This window comes from Budorcas taxicolor, chromosome 21, assembly GCF_023091745.1.
Source record: "Budorcas taxicolor isolate Tak-1 chromosome 21, Takin1.1, whole genome shotgun sequence".
Lineage (NCBI taxonomy): Eukaryota > Metazoa > Chordata > Mammalia > Artiodactyla > Bovidae > Budorcas > Budorcas taxicolor.
In genome coordinates, this window is record NC_068930.1 from 53,044,514 (window position 1) to 53,066,087 (window position 21,574).

Sequence of the window (21,574 nt, forward strand, 5' to 3'; positions counted from 1 at the left end):
GATTAGTAGCCTAAGGAAATGAGATATACGAATTTTTCAAGGAAAAAAAGAATAACTGAGATACTTTATTTGGCCCAAAGTCCTATTACACTGAAATTCCTAGATGCCTGAATCATCTCTCTGAATATATAACACAGACAAATTAATGATTAATATTTTCAGTTGAAAAGAGATTGGTATCTTAGATTATATCATCATTATTATTTTAGAATGAAATCATACTGTGACACATGATTTTATTCCCAAGCTGAGCAAGCATGACCAACCTGATACATACATCATTTCCATATAGCATATGCATAAGATCTCTTCCTTGTTTAGCATCTACATGGGAAGCCTCTGATCTTTATTTGAAGGAGCAGATTCTATGTGGGTCAATCCTGCTTCTTAGCATTAGAGGCTATATGACTGAACCTCAGACATCATTGACCAGAATTGTTTACCTGGACTTTGCAGCTCCCTAGACTGCTTACTGCTTATGGTTCTTTAAACACACTATTTCTCTGCCTTGAACGCACAGGAGGTATCCAAGGCAACTATAAGAAAAATTAAACAGTAGGTATCATAAGAAGAAAAGAAACCATTTTTTCTTGTCTACTATGTGTGAAAATGATAGTTCCACACAAAGCAACATGTAATGTGTGGAGCCAGGGTGAAGTTTCAAGCACACTTAGTTTTGTGCTTTAGGTGTCTGGTCCAGGCAGATAGCCATTTAAGAAGTCTCCCTGTGGGCTTCCCTGGTGTCTCAATGGTAAAGAATCCACCCGCCAGTGCAGGAGACATGGGTTTGATCTCTGATCTGGGAAAATCCCGCATGCTGCCAAGCAACTGAGACCGTGGACCACAGTTATTGAACCCACACTCGAGAGCCTAGGAGCCACAACTACTGAGCCCATGTGCCCTAGAGCCCATGTGCCCTAGAGCCCATGCCCTGCAACAAGAGAAGCCACTGCAATGAGAAGCCTGCTCGCGGCAACTAGAGAACAGGCCTTGCTCGCTGCAACTAGAGAAAAGCCTGCATAGCAACAAAGACACAGCATAGCCAAAAATAAGTAAATAAATAAAATTAAAAGAATCTACATGGTGTGATTAAGACTCTGGGCTTTACGTTGCCGAGGGCCTGGGTTCAATCCCTGGTCAAAGAACTAAGATCCTGCAAACCAGGTTTTGCGACCATAGAAAATAAGCCACATTGTGGAGCTCACTTTGTCAGTTTTCAAATAGTTGCAGCAACTGAAGAGCTGGAAAAATCAGAACTGAGGTGTAATAGTGCTAAATCAAAGGGCCAAAAGAAATACACTCTTTAAACTTGGACAGGGGTAGGAAATGGGCTGAGAGTGGCCGTGTGAAGCCTTCACTCTTGGGGGACATCTTGAAGGCACTTAAACAAGATTGAGAGGATCTCTGTCACCAAGGTACAGAAGTTGAAAGTGAAAGTGAAAGTGAAGTCGCTCAGTCGTGTCCGACTCTTTGCAACCCCATGGACTGTAGCCTACCCGGCTCCTCTGTCCATGGGATTTTCCAGGCAATAGTACTGGAGTGGGGTGCCATTTCCTTCTCCAGGGGATGTTCCCAAACCAGAGATTGAACCCTGGTCTCCCACATTTTAGACAGACATTTTACCGTCTGAGCCACCAGAGGAGTTGAATGGAACCCAGTTCCCTCAGGAGGACTTGTAGATCTTTACTATCTTGATGAATCCGTCTTGGCTCTTCAGAGTTTAAACATCTTATCTTATTCTGACATCCTGAAAATGCTGACTATGTCACAGCTCCATCTAGCTTGGCTACTGTCACCATTCCCTTGTTTTTTGATATTCCAGGTTTATTAGTATAAAGCTGTGGTCCACTAGGCAAGAAAGGTCATTAAAAACAGAAAGAGGAAGAAAATGAGTGGTTTTCCCTCTGAAATGTGAAAAAGTGCCATTTTATAGCTTGCCCCTTTGTTCCCTCAAATTAACCCTGTTCTGTTGAGTAGCAAACGGAATATGATTTCATTGGACTTTCTTTTAGATAGGAAATGAAAACCAATTACTATTTGTGATTTGAAATACATGAAAGTCAAGGACATGGAACAAAATTAGGCTCAATAGCTATTGCTTTGATCACTCTTACTTGCTAATATTTATTCTTCATTTTGATAGAAAGGAAAGGACTTTGGATATTTTCCCAGAGATGCAGTGCAGATTGAAGAAGTATTCATATCTGAGGAAGTTCAAATACCAACAAAAGTGAGTAAACAGATTTTGGTTCTTAATTGCACTGATTTTTTTTTAAAGTAAATGTATATATTTTTTTCTCTAACAAAAGAAATAATTATAAATACCCAATAATTCTCTTTTCCAATTACCAGTTTTCCTTTTCTTCTTTCTCCTCTTAATGAATGTATTCTTTATTTAATTTATTTTTAAATTAATTGATATTGGAGTACAGTTGTTCTGTGTGTGTGTGTTAGTCATTCATTCATGTCTGACTCTTTGTGACCCCTTTGGACAGTGGCCCACCAGGATCCTCTGTCCATGGTATTCTCAAGGCAAGAATATTGGATGGGGTTGCCATTCCCTTAACGGTTATTAGTTGAATTTAAAATTTCTTGATTAACACAGTTTTCTGTGGTGTAAGTGCCCATTGGTTATACATCTTATATAGTGGATACATAAAATAGGCTTAAGAACTAACGCTAGGAATAGTTTGAGTATGTGAATAATATCAGGTTAAGACAGGGTTAATGACAAAGATTTTGCTTACTGATTAGCAGGCAGTAGAATACAGTGGTTTAGAGCATCAATTCTGGAGATGGGCTGGGTTCAAAGCCTGACTTAGCCACTTAGTTGTCATGTGGTATTTGTGCCTTTTTTTCTTATTTATAAAATGAGGATGATGATTATAAACTTACCTCATGAATGTATTGAGGAAACAAGAGCATATGAAAGCACATAAAACAGCATTTACTAAGTGCTATGTAAATGTTATATATTATTACTAATGTTATTGTCCTGAGACAGAGTTTATTTCCCATCATCCTCTCTAGGTCTCCAATCTGTAAACCTCTTTTGCTGTTGGATTTTTAACTGAGTTTGACAATGCTGGGCTTGATAGTGAGAAAGGGAATGAGAAAGTGACTCTTCAATACGTGAATTTGACTAGTGCATTTAATTCAGATTCTGCGTTCGATCCCTGGATCAGCAAGATCCTCTGGAGGAGAGTATGGCCACCCACTCCAGAACTCTTGCCTGGAAAATCCCGTGGACAGAGGAGCCTGGCAGGCTACGGTCCATAGGATCACAAAGAGTTGGACACAACTGAAGCAACTTAGCGCACACACACACGCAGGTTAAGCCAATTTACCTTAAATGAGGTCAGTGTGAAGTCAGTTCTGCCTGGTTAAGTAAACTGTCTATTATTTGGCTCTTTCCCACCACAAATTCTGGGATTAACTGTCTATTCACTGTGTAACTATCAGTCCTGCCAGTTCTGTCTCCAAAATACATCTATCTGTCTTCTCTTCCTTTTTACTCTCCCTAGAGCTCTGACTCAAGGCATAATTACCTCCTGAGTAGAACCTGCAGTAGATTTCTAACTGGTCTTTTTACCTTGACTTTTGCCCTCTCCCAATTCATTCCCTAAACACGAATCTTATAGTCATGAATCAAAATCCAAAAAATCAGATCTTGTCATAATCAAGCCTTGACTCCTTATCTGGCTCTGCATAATCTGTTCCTGCCCTCTGCTGACCCTGTCTTATGCCCTTCTTCTGGCCCCCACTATGCTCCTAGCCATGCTGGCCTATTGACAGTTCTTAGACCATGCCAAGCCCTTTCCCTGCCTAAAAACCCAAATAGGTCATTCCCTTTGTTTGAAATGCTTTCGCTAAATTCTTCATCTGGTTAGTTCCTCCTTATCCTTTTGTTATTGTTTAGTCGTTAAATCGTATCTGTTGTTGTTTAGTCGTTAAGCTGTAGGTCGCAGCTTAAACATCAGTGCCTCAGAGAGCTCTTTCATGATGGTTCTAAAGGAATTACTGCTTCTCAACCACAACTTCCTGTTTATTTCCTGCATAGCACTTATCACAATCTATTATTTATTGTTTCTATCATTTACTGTAGAATTTCAGTACTTGGCACAGAGCAGAGCACCTAGTAGCCATATAGGAGGCCCAAATTCTTAGGTCAAGTCCCCTGGGAAATAGATGGACTTGTGCATCCAAGAAGTGTACTGGGGGGTACTCTTGGGAATAGCACTTGTAAGGAAACATCAGAAAAAGCAGGACTGGACAGACAGAGAAGCTGAACTATGACGCAGTTGCAGCAATGATTTCAGGTGATTCTATAAGGAACTTAGAAGCTGGGATGGCCTTTCAGATTTGTTCTGAATAGAGGCAAGGGGTTGGGCCTTTTTATCCTTGCACAGCTGGCTCATCTAGGGTAGTATAACCTTGGGCTACATTAGGCTAGTATTTACTAGAGACAGTTGCTGTTTTAAGTATTTGATTCATTTAATCTTTCACAACAGCCCTATAAGGTATTATTTTTCTCATTTTACAAATGAAGAGACTGAGGCATAGAAAGGTCATCTAATTCACCCAAGGTCACAGAGCTAGTAAACAGTGGGATTAAGATTTCAATCCATAGTGTTTGGCTCCAACGTCTATTAATCACCTACAGTGTTGCAGTGCCAAAATTATACTGTAAAAATTGCAATTCTGAAGTTTATTTTTTGTAAAATTCTGAGTTTTATTCTTATTTTATAATGGTGATAACCAAAGAGCAGTGCATATCAGTGTCTCATACCTTCAGATTAAAAAAAATAGCTTTTACCATTTTATACTTGAAAATTTGGTTGCTCTGTGAGATGAGCAAGGGGATCCCTGCCTCCACTGGTGGCTTACAGTAACTCAATTAAAGAAGCCTAAGTGTTTTAGTGTAGCTTCTAGCCAGGCCATCATGCTTTAGAGTCTGGTTTTTCTGAGCTGTGATCATGTGCTGTAAATTCCACTCTGAAACCACTGCACAGCTCCATGTGTCCATTCAGTGTACCCTCACAAGGAGCAAGATTTTGTGGCCATGTACGCCTTTTCGTTAGAGTTTCTTTGCAGAATATACTCAGTACTAGATTGCCTTTTCTTCTAAAGTTCTTCAACTGCTGCTGCTGCTAAGTCGCTTCAGTTGTGTCTGACTCTGTGTGACCCCAGAGACGGCAGCCCACCAGGCTCCCCCTGGGATTCTCCAGGCAAGAACACTGGAGTGGGTTGCCATTTCCTTCTCCAATGCATCAAAGTGAAAAGTGAAAGTGAACAAATCCTAATGCAAGTGGATCTCACTGAGGTTTATATCACTAACCCCGAAAAGTCAGTTATGATACAAGTGTTTATGATTAGGAGTTTTTGCTCAGCTATTGAGCTAGTTGTGTGGCCTTGGGAAAATGACACTCATTTGGAACAATTTTGGACAAACAAGGGGTTTCAGTATGTTAATGTCAATCATATATATATTTTTCCTTTCAGGAATCTGACTTTTTCTGTCTTCTTGGAATAAGCTACATATTTGAAAATGAAGCTAGTGAGTTAAACAGTGATAATAGTGAAAATATGTATCCATATGAAGAAGATAATGACCCCAAATCTAGTGTATATGAAAGTGATTTTCAGATAGAACCTGGCTTTTATTCAACTTCTGAAAGTAGTTTGTTTGAAGACCAATTTCCAGCTTCAGAGGCTCCTGAAGATACCAGAAGTACTAGTGAATCAGAAGATTGGGAAGCAGAAGCTGGAAGTATGGAACAGTATCTTGTTCCAGAAGGGGATCATGCCCCACCATCTTCAGCTGTCCCTGAAGTGAAAGGATGGTTTGGATTTGGAAAGGACCAAGCTGAAGAAAAGACTTTTGAATCAGTTATTGAACCTCAAGAGGAAAGCTCATTTCGAAGTAGACAAATAGCAGTGGAAGATGGGAATGACCCAGAGAAATTAAACAGTGGTGAGCCCCAAACAGAACATAAGCAAGAACTTGAATTAGAGTTTGATTCAGTGCCAAAGGAACAATCTGAACTAGTATCTGAGTCAGAGCACATTCTCAATCCTCAAGACGCTGGTTGGTTTGGTGGTGGATTTACAAGTTATTTGGGTTTTGGAGGTGAGGATACAGAACTTGAGTTATCATCCAAAGAAAGCAACCCACCGTTAGAAGATGTTCCTAGTTCCATATCCTCTGAGGAAGAACCCACTGTTCCGTGTATGGAAACATTAACAGAAAAAGAAGATGTAATCACTAATGACAGCTCAATTCTCAAGCCAAGTTGGTTTGATTTTGGTTTTGGTATGCTAGGCTTTGCATATGCTAATGAAGATAAAATGATATCAGATGATGGAAAAAATGAAGAAGGAGGTGAGAGAGAGAAACATAGACATCCTTCAACAAGTGAATTTGACCCTGATAAGGAACAAGAAATAAAACTAATAAAAATTACGGAAACTGAAAATCAAATAGGCAAGGAAACGGTCTTAGAGAAAACAGATGATTATGATACTGTACCATATTTTAAAAAGTTATTGTATAATTTTGACAACCGCTGGAGGTTCCAGAACACTCCAAAGGAAACAGAATTGACATTTCCCAAACAGACTCTGGATGAAAGTAATGTAGGTGAAAATGATAAAACAGAAGAATTTTCAGCTGAAAAGTACCCCACAGATAATATAGAAGATATGTTAAAAAGTGGTTACAGTCAGCCAGGTTAGTATAAAAATATCTATAATGTGATTTCTTTTTTAAACATAGGAAAAAGTGAAATTGCTAGTTGCTCAGCCGTGTCTGACTTTTTGAGGTGCCATGGACTGTAGCCTGCCAGGCTCTTCTGTCCATGAATTCTCCAGGCCAGAATATTGGAGTGGGTAGCCATTCTCTTTTTCAGGGGATCTGCCCAACCTAGGAGTCGAACCCAGGTCTGCCACGTTATGGGCAGAGTCTTTACAGTATGAGCCTATTTTTAAAAGTACAAATCACATGAAAAATCCAGGAATCCTTATTTTTCTAAATAAATAATAATTAGCAACAACCTTGTCAATCACCCTTTTATCAATATATCTGGTTTGCTCTGGGACTTAGTAGATCTTGAAGTGAAGTGAAAGTCAGTCAGTCATGTCCAACTTTTTGCAACCCCATGGACTGGGGCCTGCCAGCCTCCTCTGTTCATGGAATTCTCCAGGCAAGAATACTGGAGTGGGTTGCCATTCCATTCTCCAAGGGATCTTCCCAACTCAGGATTCAAACCCAGGTCTCCCACATTGCAGGTGGATTCTTTACTGTCTGAGCCACCAGGGAAGTGCTTAGTAGATCTTAATATCATAAAATCTCAAGGGACAAGGAATGATTGGATGTATATGGCTATTTCAGGGAGATCTCTAGGTATTTTACAATAAGTTTTAATCAAACTGCTATATGTAGACAGGTTTAAAAATATATGTAGTGCTAAGGCTTTTCTTTTTTTCCTAAACAAAAGCGATTTCTGTTCCCTTTGTCCATCTCTACTTCCACCTCTCTCCCAAGGATAATAATTTCTTTTATTTTTTAGAGAATATTTCTTTTAGTATTTATCTATTTTCTAAATAAAATATTTATATTGTTCTTCTTTGATTAACCTATTTTAGATAATGTCCATTGACTTCCTGTTCTATTAGGTGATAATTTTTGCTTATTAGGTTATTATAAAAACACCTTTCATTAGTTTTTTAGTCTCGGTTTCTAAATTATATTTTATTCTAGATCTATAGTTCGTCACCTCCCCACTAAGAAGATGTGTGATAACAAGTGTTTTCTTTAAGTGTACAAGATAATATGGAAACTCAAGCAAAAACAATGTAAAAAGTTTTCCACATTCTCCCTCAAGTCTCTCAATTCTGGGAGCTCAACAGAAGGCAACAGAAGAGAGCAGAGTAGCAGAGGAGACTTCTAGGTGTCCAGGCATCAGTGACTCCTATGATTAAAAACATGTGGATTATATTTTAAGTAGAGTTATGTAACATGGCTTTCTCACATCTCCATTCTGATGTCTTTTTGATGGATAGACTAGAAACTCAACAAATATTGGCCAATAATACAGAAACGATTGAACCTTAGAATGACAGAAAAATTTTCACAAGAAGAGATCAATAATGTTGCAGACTCAGAAAGAAACACATTTCACTGGAGCTAGTTGATTTTCTTGAATTTCCAGAAGAACTCTTAATATTCTACAAAATGTGAGTTCTTTACTTGATCAACATCCTCTAACCAGAATATAGACTTTAGATTCTAAGTGAAGTGAAAGTATTAGTCGCTCAGTCATGTCAGACTCTTTGAGACCCCACGGACTGTAGCCAGCTAGGCTCTTCTGTTCATGGAACTCTCCAGCCAAGAATACTAGAGTGGGTAGCCATTCCCTTCTCTAGGGGATCTTCCTGACCCAGGGATTGAACTTGGGTCTCCTGCATTGCAGGCAGATTCTTTACCATCTGAGCCATCTCTAACGCTTTTCTAAATAAGAAAGATTTAGATATGATGATTTTCATGACTGAAAACATTAGAGACCTACATTTTCAAAGGCTAGAGGAAATTATTTTATTCTAAGCTTGTTAGATCCTAAAGAGATATTTGTGAAAAAGCAGATAAGAGTAACTGGAAAGATATACAGCAAAGTGATTCAGTTATATATATAAAAATATATATACATATAAGGACATATATGAATATACAGATAAGAATATATATTTTCAGATTGTTTTCACTTATAGGTTATTATAAGATATTGAATATAGTTTCCTGTGCTATTATTAGGACCTTGTTGTTTATTTTATATACAGTAGTATATAAATGTTAATCCCAAATTCTTAATTTATCTCTCCCTTTCTTTCCCTTTGGTAACTATGCTTGTTTTCTGTCTGTGAGTCTATTTCTGTTTCGTAAATAAGTTCATTTGTATAATCTTTCTAGATTCCACATGTAAGTGATATCATATGATATTTGTCATTCACTATCTGACTTCATCTAGTATGATAATCTCTATGTCTATCCAATGCTGCAAATAGCATTATTTCATTCTTTTTTATGGCCTATAGTCCATTGTATGTATTGAATACATACAATCTTCTTTTTCTGTTCATCTGTTGATAGACATTTAGATTACTTCCATGTCTTAGCTATTGTAAATAATGCATGCATGTTTTCAAATTATACTTTTCTCCCAGTATATGGCCAAGTGTGGGGTTGTTGGATCCTATGGAAGTTCTATTTTTAGTTTTTTAAGGGACCTCCATGCTGTTCTCCCTAGTGGCTGCACCAGTTTATGTTCCCACCAAAGTACAGAAGGCTTTCCTTTCCTCCACACCCTTTTCAGTATTCATTATTCGTCGACTTTTTGATGATGGCCATTCTGGCTGGTGTGATACCTCACTGTAGGTTTGATTTACATTTCTCTAATAATTAGCGATGTGCTTCTTCTTAGCCATCTGGATGTCTTCTTTGAAGAAACATCTGTTTAGGTCTTCCACTCAGTTTTGATTGAGTTGTTTGCCTTTTGAAATTGACCTGTATGAGCTGTTTGTATATTTTGGAAATCAATCCCTTGTCCATCGCATCATTTGCAAATATTTTCTCCCACTTCATAGGTTATCTTTTTGTTTTGTTTATGGTTTCTTTTGCTGTGCAAAGATTTTTAGTTTAATTAGGTCCCATTTATTTTTGGTTTTGTTTTCTTTACTCTAGGAGACAGATTGCCCAAAATATTGCTGTGATTTATATCAAAAAGTGTTCTACCATTGTTTTCCTCCAGGAATTTTATAGTATCCAGTCTTATAGTTAGGTTTTTAAATTTTTTGTGTATGGTATTAGAGAATGTTCTAATTTCATTCTTTTACATGTTGCTGTCTAGTTTTCCCTGTACCACTTTTTGAAGAAACTATCTTTTCTATATTGTATATCCTTATCTCCTTTGCTGTAGATTAATTGACCATAAGTGTGTGGGCCTATTTATAGGCTCTCTAGACTATTCCATTGATCCATGTGTCTATTTTTGTTTCAGTACCATACTGTTTTCAAGATTGTAGCTTTGTAGTATAGGCTGAAGTCAGGGAGTATGATTACTCAAGCTCTATTCTTCTTTTCCAGGATTCAGTATTCTTCAATTTCAAGATTGCTTTGGCTTCTAATGTAAATCCTAAGGCTTATGTTTAAGTAATGTAAAAATAATACCTCAGAAGTATAATTAAATATGAAAATAATATAGGAAGTTTTCATTTTTTTACATATACTTATTTCAAGTGCAGTATAAGAAAATATTTTAAAAAGAATCAATCTAGGAACACATAAATTTTGTGAAATTAATTGTTGAATAAGTCTTTTTTTCCTCTTATGCCATCAAACATCATTGTAGATCACTATTTGAGTCCTGTATTTACAATAGTCCAATTATATTCAAACTCCTGAATTGATTGTTCATTTTAAATTTTAAAGTCCACATGTGGCATTATTAAATTACAGGTATCTGTTTGCTCACTTGGGACTTTCATCTTTTAAACGATGGTGACTAAGTAAGTGACAGCATGAAAGTGATATGTTACGTTCATAACTCAAAGAGCGAAGTTAGATATTGAATAATTCAGTTAGGACTATTGTTTAATATTGTTTTTCAGGACTGCAATGATACTTTTCTATCCTTGTCTTAAAGAGTAACTGAGAAATAAATCCCACAATTTACTTGACTACTATACCTCAGGCTAGGACTAATTAGAACATTTTTTAAAAAAAATCCTGTTTGATTAATTCATTGAATCAAGCGATCAGTTTAAACTATATTTTAAAATTGAATTGATGGCTGTGTGACATGGCATGCACATAAATATATGGTGCAACATTACAAATGTGGAAAATTATAACACATATATTTCTAATTAAATTTTTTTCTTAATTTTGGAGATGGGTAGTCCTTTTTAAAGGCTTCCCAGATGGATAAGTGGTAAAGAATCTGCTTGCCAATGCATGTCGGGTACTCCCTGGGTTCTGAAGAGCCCCTGAAGAAGGAAATGGCAATCTGCTCCAATAGTCTTGCCTGGAAAATCCCATGGACAGAGGAGCCTGGGGGGCTACATTCCATGGGATCACAAAAGTTGGACACAACTTAGTGACTAAACAACAATGACAACAATCCTTTTTAAAGTGAATTTTCTTGAGATGTGCATATATATATATATGTATATATATCTTCATATGGTAATGGCACCCCACTCCAGTACTCTTGCCTGGAAAATCCCATGGACGGAGGAGCCTGGTGGGCTACAGTCCATGGGGTCGATAAGGGTCGGACACGACTGAGCGACTTCACTTGCACTTTTCACTTTCATGTTGGAGAAGGAAATGGCAACCCACTCCAGTGTTCTTGCCTGGAGAATCCCAGGGATGGAGGAGCCTGGTGGGCTGCCATCTCTGGGGTTGCACGGAGTCAGACACGACTGAAGCGACTTAGCAGCAGTTAGCAGCACAGGGCCATGAGCCAAAGGATGCAGATGGCCTCTAGAAGGTAGAAAAAGGAAATGAATTCTCCTCTAGACCTCCAAAAGGAATAGAGCCCTGCCAAAGCCTTGGTTTTAGGATTTCTGATTTCCAGAAATATATTTGTGTTGTTTAAGCCATCAAGTGTGTGTTAATTTATATCTGCAGTAGGAACTAATACAGACGATAAATTTGTTTCAATGAATTCTTTCCATAATGAAGTATCACAATGCCCACAAAGATTCAAAGGATGACCTGCTTAGAAAAAAATAGGAAGCCTACAACAAAGTAAACATTATTAAAAACCCTAAACATTTCTCTCTGTTTGCAGATATGGACTCTGAAATAGGGTTTCCTATGAGAATTCATGAAGAAGCTCATTTCAAAACTCTATCTTCTGAAAATAGTGATGAAAAGTTAAAAATATCACTAGACACTGAAAGGCCTACTCAGGTGGAAATGGACACATCTATGGAAAATACCCTGTCAAACAGTCAGATCCTTTTAACTGATTACTTTTTATCTTCTCAAAATTACATTGCTATAAAAGGTAAGAAACAAGTTATTTGTTCTCTAATGCAGCAATTAAGGAAGAAATTAAACTCAAAATTTGTATCTTATCAAGTATTAACAGTTTAATTTATAATTTGACAGAAGATGCTTCTTGGCCTCAGCTTCTGGAATATTTATTTCAAATTGATGTTTATGATTTCCTGAATTCTGCATTTTCACCAATTGTAATTCTGATAGAAAGGGTAAGTTGACCTTTTAGATATTTTCCAATACTTTATGTGTGTGCTAAGTTGAGTCAGTTGTGTCTGACTCTTTGCGAGGCTATAAACTGCAGCCTGCCAGGTCTACATCATGGGATGATGTAGGCAAGAATATTGGAGTAGGTTGCCATTTCCTTCTCCAGGGGATCTTCCTGACCAAGGGATCAAACCTGAATTTCTATGTCTCTTGCATTGGCAGGTGGGTTCTTTATCACTAGCGCCACCCAATAATTTTACCTATTTTACTAAATATAGGAATAGCTGAAAATTATGTTTGAGTGAATCCTCCCTATGTAAATATTATTGATGCATAATATTTCTCTTTGCATAAAATCTTATATGAAGCTTTTCCCTTATATGAATATTTTGTTGCATGGATGTTCTTAAAGATATTTTTAAAAACCTTTCCTTAAGCTTTGTTGATCTTGAGCATACAGTTTTTTCCTTCTCCTTTTTTTAAATCAGAGGAAATCATACTAAGATTTAACTCAGAAATAATATTAACTAAAATTTAATCTTAAGGAAATTATTAATATTTGAATGACAGCTGTGACCTCAAAATGATGTAATGTGAGAATCTTGCAAAAACAACTAGTACTTCAAAATTTAACCAAGTCATAACTAAAATTCTAAAATCTGTCTGCTTTTTCATTTATTGTAACTTCTATTAAATTCTATCTCATTTATTGTAAATGAAATATTACAAAAGGATCTAGCTGTAGTATTTGGCACATAAGTGTCTGTTCCTTTTCTCATTTACTGCTGTTATAGAAATAATTGAGGAAGCACTTTTATCTTTTCATTTACATTTTAAGATGAAACTTAACAGTGGTTACCTTCAAGGAGTTCATTCTAGTTGGACACAGTAAAAAAAGCAATAATTGTACATGCTGTAATGGCCACAGGATGCTACTGATACACAGGAGGAGCTGCCTGGTAGACTGACTGGAAATGGTAGGTAGAGAGAGTAGAGAGGAGGAGCCTGGGAAAATGTCCCAGAAGAGATCTTACTTGAGCTGATCTTGAAGAAAGAGTAGGAGTTAGCCAGGCAAGAAAGGAGGAACAGTCTAGGTTGAGAGTGCATTTTAAAAAGTACAGAAGTGGGAGAGATTCTGGCATTTCTAAGTAATTCAGTCTGATTGAATTTTCAACCAATAAATTTATAAGCAATTTATAAATAATTCAGTCCGATTGAATATTGGGATTGAAGTTGAATACTGGGATTAAAGAGGAAGGTTAGCTTTGCATTTGTGATAGGAAGTTGAACTCTATCTTTTCAATAACGGGGCACTATTTTTTAAATTTATTTTTAATTGGAGGATAATTGCTTTAAGTAAAGTGAAAAAGTTTCATGTATGAAGTCTGTCAATCAACATTGTCAATATTAATAAGAATTGACTGAAGACCAGAGGAAGGGAGCCCAATCAAGAAGTTATCACTTGAATTCAGGAAATAAATTGTAAAGGTCTAAATTAGGGTTTATAAACTCAAATGAAATGAGTGAAGCCCAGGTAAAAGAGAGAACTGTAGCCAGCTAGAGAGTATATGCCTTCTCCAAAGGATATAAGTTCTTCAGTTTTTTTTTTTTTTTCCCCAGATCTTCTGATATTTCAAGAAAAGTTGGAAATTTAGATTTTGTGTGTGTGAAATCTCCCATTTTTAAAAAAGAACCTGTTTTTTAAAAATAATTTTTAAAAATGTTTATTTATTTATGGCTGTGTTGGGTCTCCGTTGCTGCACAGGCTTTTTCTAGTTTCAATGAAGGGTACTCTCCAGTTGTGGTGCAAGGGCTTCTCATTGCAGTGGCTCCTCCTGTTAAGGAGCACCGGCTCCAGGGTGCAGGGGCTTCAGTAGTTACAGTACACGGGCTCAGTGTTGTGACTTGAGGGCCCTAGAGCAGGGGCTCAGTAGTTGTTGCACTCGGGCTTAGTTGCTCTTCGGCATATAGGATCTTCTCTGACCAGAGATTGAAACTGTGTCTCCTGCATTGGCAGGTGGATTCTTTTTTTTTTTTTAATGGATTTATTTTTAGTTGAAGCATAATTACTTTACAGCATTGTGTTGGTTTCTGCCAAACATCAACAAGAGTCGGCAATAGGTATACATGTGGCCCCTCCCTCTTGTACCTCCCTCCCACCTCCCTCCCTATCCCACCCCTCTAGGTTGTTACAGAGTCCTGGTTTGAGTTCCCTGAGTCAGATAGCAAATTATTACTAGCTATCTATTTTATATATTGTAATGTATGTTTCCATGTTATTCTCTCCATACATCCTACCCTCTCGTTCCTTCCCTGCACTGTGTCCATAAGTCTGTTCTTTAAGTCTGTGTTTCCATTGCTGTCCTGCAAATAATTTTATCAGCACTATCTTTATAGATTCCATATATATGTGTTAGTATACGATATTTGCTTCTTTTTCTGATTTACTGCACTCTGTGTAATAGGCTCTAGGTTCATCTGTCTTATTAGAACTGACTCAAATGTGCTCCTTTTTATGGTTGAGTAATCTTCTATTGTATATATCTACCATGGCTTCTTTATACGTTCATCTGATGATGGACATCTAGGTTGCTTCCATGTCCTAGCTATTGTAAATAGTACTGCAGTGAACATTGGGGTACATGTATCTTTTTCAATTTCAGTTTCCTCAGTGTATATACCTAGTAGTGGGATTGCTGAGTCATATGATGGTTTTGGAGAAGGGAATGGCAACTCACTCCAGTTCTCTTGCCTGGGAAATCCCATGGACAGAGGAGCCTGGTGGGCTATAGTCCATAGGGTTGCAGACTTGGACACAACTAAAGCAACTTAGCAAAGCACATACATGGAGGTTTTTATTCCCAGTTGTTTTTTTTTTTTAAACAATCTCCACCCTCTCTTCCATCATGACTGTATCAATTTACATTCCCACCAGCAATGTAAGAGGGTTCTGTTTGCTCCACACCTTCTCCAGCATTTGTTTGTAGACATTTTAATGACAGCCATTCTGACTGGTGTGAGGTGATATCTTATAGGTTTGATTTGCATTTCTCTAATATTGAGCAATGTTGAGCATCTTTTCATGGTCTGTTAGTCATCTGTATGTCTTCTTTGGAGAAATGTCTATTTAGGTCTTCCCCACTTTTTGATTGGGCTGTTTTTCTGATATTTACTTATATGAGCTGCTTGTTTATTTTGGAAAGGAATCCTTTGTCAGTTGTTTCATTTGCTATTATTTTTTCTCATTCTGAGGGGTGTCTTTTCACCTTGTTTATAATTTCCTTTGCTGTGTGAACTTTTTAAGTTTAATTAGGTCCCACTTGTTTATTTTTGTTTTTATTTCCTCTACTCTAGGATGTGGGTCATAGAGGATCTTGCTGTGATTTATGTCATAGAGTGTTCTGCCTATGTTTTCCTCTAAGAGTATTATAGTTTTTGGTCTTACATTTAGGTCTTTAATCCATTTTGAGTTTATCTTTGTGTATGGTATTACGGATGTGGGTTCAGTCCCTTGGTCAGGAAGATCCCCTGGAGGAGGGCGCAGGCAACCCACTCCAGTATTCTTGCCTGGAATATCCCCATGGGCAGAGGAGCCTGGTGGGCCATAGTCCATGGGGTCTCAAAGAGTCGAACATGACTGAAGAGACTTAAGATGGTGTGAGGAAGTGTTCTACTTTCATTCTTTTACGTGTAGGTGTCCAGTTTTCCCAGCACCACTTATTGAAGAAGCTATCTTTGCCCCATTGTGTATTTTTGCCTCCTTTGTTAAAAATAAGGTATCCATAGGTGCATGGGTTTATCTCTGGGCTTTTTATCTTCTTCAATTGGTCTATATTTCTGTTTTTGTGCCAGTATCATACTGTCTTCTTGATGACTATAGCTTTGTAATATAGTCTGAAGTCAGGAAAGTTGATTCCTCTAGCTGCATTCTTCTTTCTCACAATTGCTTTGGCTATTTTTTTGTGTTTCCATATGAATTGTGAGATTTTTTTGTTCTAGTTCTGTGAAAAATGGCAGGTGGATTCTTTACCACTGAGCCACCAGGGAAGCTTGAAATCTCCCAATTTTTAGTTGCTGGCAAATATTCAGACTAAAAAAAATACCATGCAGGTCAGATAAAATGTTCTGTGGGTTGAGTTTGGCCTATTAGCCATATTTTTTAACCTCTGACTAAGTATCTGAGAGTCAGACACGACTGAATGACTTCACTTTCAATTTTCACTTTCTGCTTTCATGCATTGGAGAAGGAAATGGCAACCCACTCCAGGGTTCTTGCTTGGAGAATCCCAGGGACAGTGGAGTCTGGTGGGCTGCTGTCTATGGGGTCACATAGAGTTGGGCACGACTGATGCGACTTAGCAGCAGCAAGTGTCTGATAGTGGTTATTAAAATGATTGGAAGAACAAACTAGTTAGATCTTTTGCAGATAGAATTCACTGGATTTTGTGATTGATTGAAAGTAGCAAGGAGAAAATGGAAAACATAGGAAAATTTATCAGATTTCTAGCTAAGGTGACCAGGTGCCACTGACTGTAAGAGTATTTGTGAAAACTAGGCTTAATGACACAACTTGTTTTGCTTTCAGAGGCTTCCTCCTCACTTTCTTTGGTGGGTTTCGGAGAGTTGACATTACCTAGTAAATAAGCTCAGAGAAATGATTAATTTACTCAGTATGATTTGGTGTTGAAGATGTTGGTTAAAAACATTACTTAGAAATCTGCTCTAGCATAGGAGAGAATAAAAACTAATGATGATGAAGTTTCTAAAATAGTTATAATAAAACTTTCAACTGCGTATTTAATTCTACTTATTAGTATGTCCTACTGACATAGCCCTTACTTGTCATCTCCCCATAAATTATACCAGTGAAGTTACTAAATTAAAAAAATAATTTATTGCTATACCATATTAACCTTTCATATATAGTTAAGTGCTTATTTAATATATGCTGTGCTAAGTACACTTACTTTTGTGGACTCAGTAAATTTTGTCAAATACATTTTATATGAACATCTTGTTTGAAATTCTTTAGACATGAAAATTTTGACTTTAAATGTATTAATTATCTTGTGACCCTGGAAAGTCACTTATTCTCTGGGGAAGTCTCAATTTAAAACTCTAATATCAGAGATTGTATGACAGGCTTGGCACGTCATAGACTGGCTTGAGCTTTGTGTAAAACATGAATCAGTTGCCTGCATTTAAAATGTGCATTCATACAAAAATCTGGATTTCTGCATTCTGTTGAAAAAGTAGAAGACTGTAATAGTCTCCCATTCTTCTACAGCAACAAGAAGTTCAAGCTGAATAGTGCTTGTATTGAGTAGACATGCATTTTTCATTTCCCTACACTTATTTCAACTGTTTGGCCTCTATATGGCTTTAAGTTCATAACGTTTGGACTAAATATTCTGAAGAGTTCCTGCCAGACCAGGAATTTTAACAATCTTAATGTGTCTAATAAGCACCCATAAATTTAGGTGAAAGGGTTTCCTTTTTTTCTTGCCTAAATTGTTTCTATTTGTTGATAAGTTCAGTTAGATTTTGTAAAAAAAAAAAAAAAGCTTTTAAAAAAATTAAGTAATAGGAATCAACACCACTTTTATCTACTTTATTTTAAAATTGAAGAGGCTCTTTGAGTTCTAACATTTATATATTCTTAACTAGAATGCTCCATTTATATATATGGAATAAACAATGGAAATTACCCAACTCTTGTTCAACAGGTAGCTCCTGATTTAACACGTTTTGAGTACAAACTCTTACATCATTAGAGAATGAGGATGTGGCTCAGCATGTTTGACTTTCTTTTGAAAGACTAGATCTTATATCCAGTGACACTGGCTGTTTAATTAAAAGGGAGTAACTAGTATTTATAGTTTAGCAACAGGGCCCTTTATAAGGGAAATCAGTTTCTGGATTGTGGACCAAGTTTACTGGTTAGCATGTTTCCAATGTTCTTGTATGGGTTCTTGTAGCTGTCACAGACACTAACTGCGTATGTTCTCCATTTCCTTTTAGGTAGGCCTATATAAGTGGCAAAATCCCATATCTACTTTAAGGAGAACAAACTTTGAATGTAAATATGGTAAAAAATCATATACTGTATATGTTAAAAGTTTTATTTTTATCAGTTACCTAATCCAGGATTTCTCTTTTCAATTGTAGATTTTAAGAGAGTAGTACTTGCATGATATTTAAAGACAAAAATTGACAAGGAGTTTTGTCCATGAAATTAGATTATGGGTTGGTAGTCACAAGTCCACCTATAGCACCCCTTTACCACACAAGTGTCAAAACAGGATCACAGTCATTGTAGAAACAGAAAAGTGCAGGATGTATTAGCACCTGAAATCTTTCTCAAAGATATGCGGTACTTATTAGAATTTCACTTACATATTAGGATATTTTAACATGAACTTTTTAAAAAATGGAACTGAAAGATCTAGAGGAAGAGGTAAGTTTCAACATGACTATTAAGTGCGTCCAGAAATTAGGTTTGGATCTGGCATTGAGTTTAAGGTTTACTGTTTTTGCCATGCGGAAATTTGTAGATTTTAAAAAAATTTCATTTATCCTTTTGTCCCTGATCTACGTTTTTACTATTTGTAATGGTAATTACTGTTAAATTAGAAAAGAGCACAGACTGTGTCTGGGAGAGCAAAGGGACTTAAGAAAAAATGTTTTAGGTTGTAAATAAGTCCTGAAAGCTGAAAGTAATTCTGGAGTTCACAGAAAATGTTCAGATTTACTGAAGAATTTTCATTCAGTAATACAATGTTTAGAGGCATACTTTGTTCTAAGATTCTTTTAAATTTTAAAGACAGAATTTTAGTTTGGCTTCTGTTTGACTTAATAAGCTATACACATAGTTTAGAGTATATACTGTCCAACACATATGAAGGTTGTGTAATACCTTAAATATGGAGAATTATTAAGCAATTTCTGCTGTTCTTTGCTACTGATAGTTCCTGAAACTCCTTAGGCTGATGTGGCAAATGAGAGTTCCGAAAATCTAGGCGGCATTTTTGGTTCCGAAAATCTTCCACCGTGAATTGGACCATTTTTGGATTCTTTATGGCACAATGCTTTTGTTGCTGCTGGACCTTAACATTAGGGAAGTTTTCTAAGGAACTAACATATTGTTCAACTGCTGAGTTCTCTCAGGTGATTTGTTAAGGAAGACGTACCCGTTCCTTCCTTTTCTGGTTGCTTCAACGAGGACTTCAGTTGGAAAATGCAGAGATGCGTTATAAAACCCATCTCTAAGAACAGGTCCATCCCTGGGCATTTTATTCAACAGACCTAAATATAGGGTCCTAAATTTAGAGGGCAAGGTGCTACTTTTAGCTCCCCTTTTCAGAGAACACGCGGCCAGCTGAGGTTCATACGGGTTTGATTTGGCGTCTGGGTAACTAGGAGCTCATGGAGTTTTAAGAGTTTTGCACAGCAAGTGCCCAGGTAACTCAGGTAAAAGTGAGTAAGCCCCTGGAACCCTCCGCTGGGCACCGAAAGCCCGATAGATATTCTCTTGCGTGGGAGAGGTTAAACTTTGCCCAGATCACAGCTGACCCAAAGCGCCTTCCTGTCCAAAGTCCGGACATGGTTGGCAGGACGCAGAGGCCCGGGCCCCGCAAGCCATTTTGTGACTGGAATGAAGACGGCGGCCGGATTCCCTGGGCCGGCGGGCTCCGCCGGGGTACGACGCCATCAAGGCTTCTGTGGGGTGCGGACAGCAGGCTCTTGCGGGGCTGCGAGATGAAAGCGTTGGGGGCTGGGCTTGGGCCCGGCGCCGGCAGCCGGGCAGAGGCGCGTCGCGCTCACCCAGCCGGGCGACCCGGAGGGGCCTCCGGGAGAAGTCTAGCAGCCGCCAGCCCGATGGTGGGGATTTCTGGGCCGTGGTGTTGACCTTCGCTGGGGATGTCTGCGGCTCGCGCTACAACTCAGGGCCGGAGGCCGAATCTTTCTCTCTCAGCCCCGAGCACCTCGATTTCCAAGGATGGGTAGCCTTTCTAGGTAGAGGGCCGGCCCCTTTAAGAGAGAAAGACAGGGACACGTCTACGAACCTCGCGCGAAGAAGGAAGGGAAATTAACTGAGTCCCCCCGCGACCCCGCCTCCCCGCCGCGGCCTGGCCGAAACCAAACCGCGGGGTAGGGTGGCAAGGAGAGTGCAGATCGCAGACTCGCGCGGGCGGGTTTGAACCTTCGGATCTTAGGGACGCAAAGCGTAACCTGGGGTGGGTGGCGAAGCTCCCCGGGTGGTCAGCACGGACGCTGGAGGCACGGCGGCGCCATTCATCTCCAGCACCCCCCCGTAGCCGGCTCCGCAGTGGTCTGATCCGGTTGCCCGGTGCAGGTTTGGGTTCCGGACCGAACGCTGCGTGTTCTGTTCATTTGTTGTGGTTCGGGCAGGCCCTGGATACGGCTCTGCTTGCCAGAGCAGCCTTGGCGCTATGGCGGGGCCCGGGAGTGCCCCTCAGCCGTACCTGGGGCTGGTCCTGGCAAAGCTTCGCTGGGTGAGTCCAGGCGCGATCAGGGTTACTTGGCCCAGGGGTCGCGGGTGCCTCCCGGGGAAGGAAGCTGCAGACTCTGGGGGTCTGAGCCGCAGTGGTCGGAGGTCCTGAAGCCAGTTCTCAGCTGCCGGGGGGCTGCGGCCTGTGTCCAGGGCAGTAGCTAGGTTCCTAGGGTGCTTGGGCGGGTTCTGATGTGGTGTAGGGAGACCTGGAGATCCGGAAGGTGAAGAGAGCATTTGCTTATGCTTAGCAGGACTTTAGAAAGGTGAGTTTCCTAAAATGAATTAGCCTTTCGGTCATGTTATTTATTTTGGTGACACGTGGTTTCCCCGACTGTGAGAAACTTGAGGACTGATCCTGTGAAATCAGTTCCTTTTAAGTGCTGAAACTTCGCGTTGCTTGAAAGGACATCTAAGCCTGGACGGGGAATTGGGATTCTAATTCTGCGGTTTCTTTTAAGAAATAATGCTCTTAGCTCAGACGGTAAAGCGTCTGCCTACAATGCCGAAGACCCAGGTTTGATCCCTGGCTCAGGAAGATCCCCTGGAGAAGGAAATGGCAACCCACTCCAGTGTTCTTGCCTGAAAAATCCCATGGACTGAGGAGCCTGGTAGGCTACAGTCCATGGGGTCGCAAAGAGTCGGACACGACTGAGTGACTTCACCATAAGCGAGATTGTTCGTCGCTTCTTTCTATCTTGTTAATGTAAACGGTCGTGTTAACGTCAAGATCTGGAGATATTGAGCTCCCAGTGTTCACAATTTCTTTTTCGTTTTTTAAGGTTCAGTTTATA

At 38.8% G+C, this 21,574-nt stretch overlaps 1 protein-coding gene across 1 annotated transcript in view; it reads left to right on the top strand.

The window, feature by feature from the left end:
- Window positions 1-21,574, top strand: part of MIA2 (MIA SH3 domain ER export factor 2) — a 99,397-nt gene that overhangs the window by 2,594 nt on the left and 75,229 nt on the right. The window contains exons 3-6 of the mRNA XM_052660143.1: window positions 2,144-2,230; window positions 5,503-6,730; window positions 11,850-12,068; window positions 12,173-12,273. Coding sequence (XP_052516103.1) covers window positions 2,144-2,230; window positions 5,503-6,730; window positions 11,850-12,068; window positions 12,173-12,273 — 1,635 coding nt within the window. The remainder of the gene's footprint in view (window positions 1-2,143; window positions 2,231-5,502; window positions 6,731-11,849; window positions 12,069-12,172; window positions 12,274-21,574) is intronic.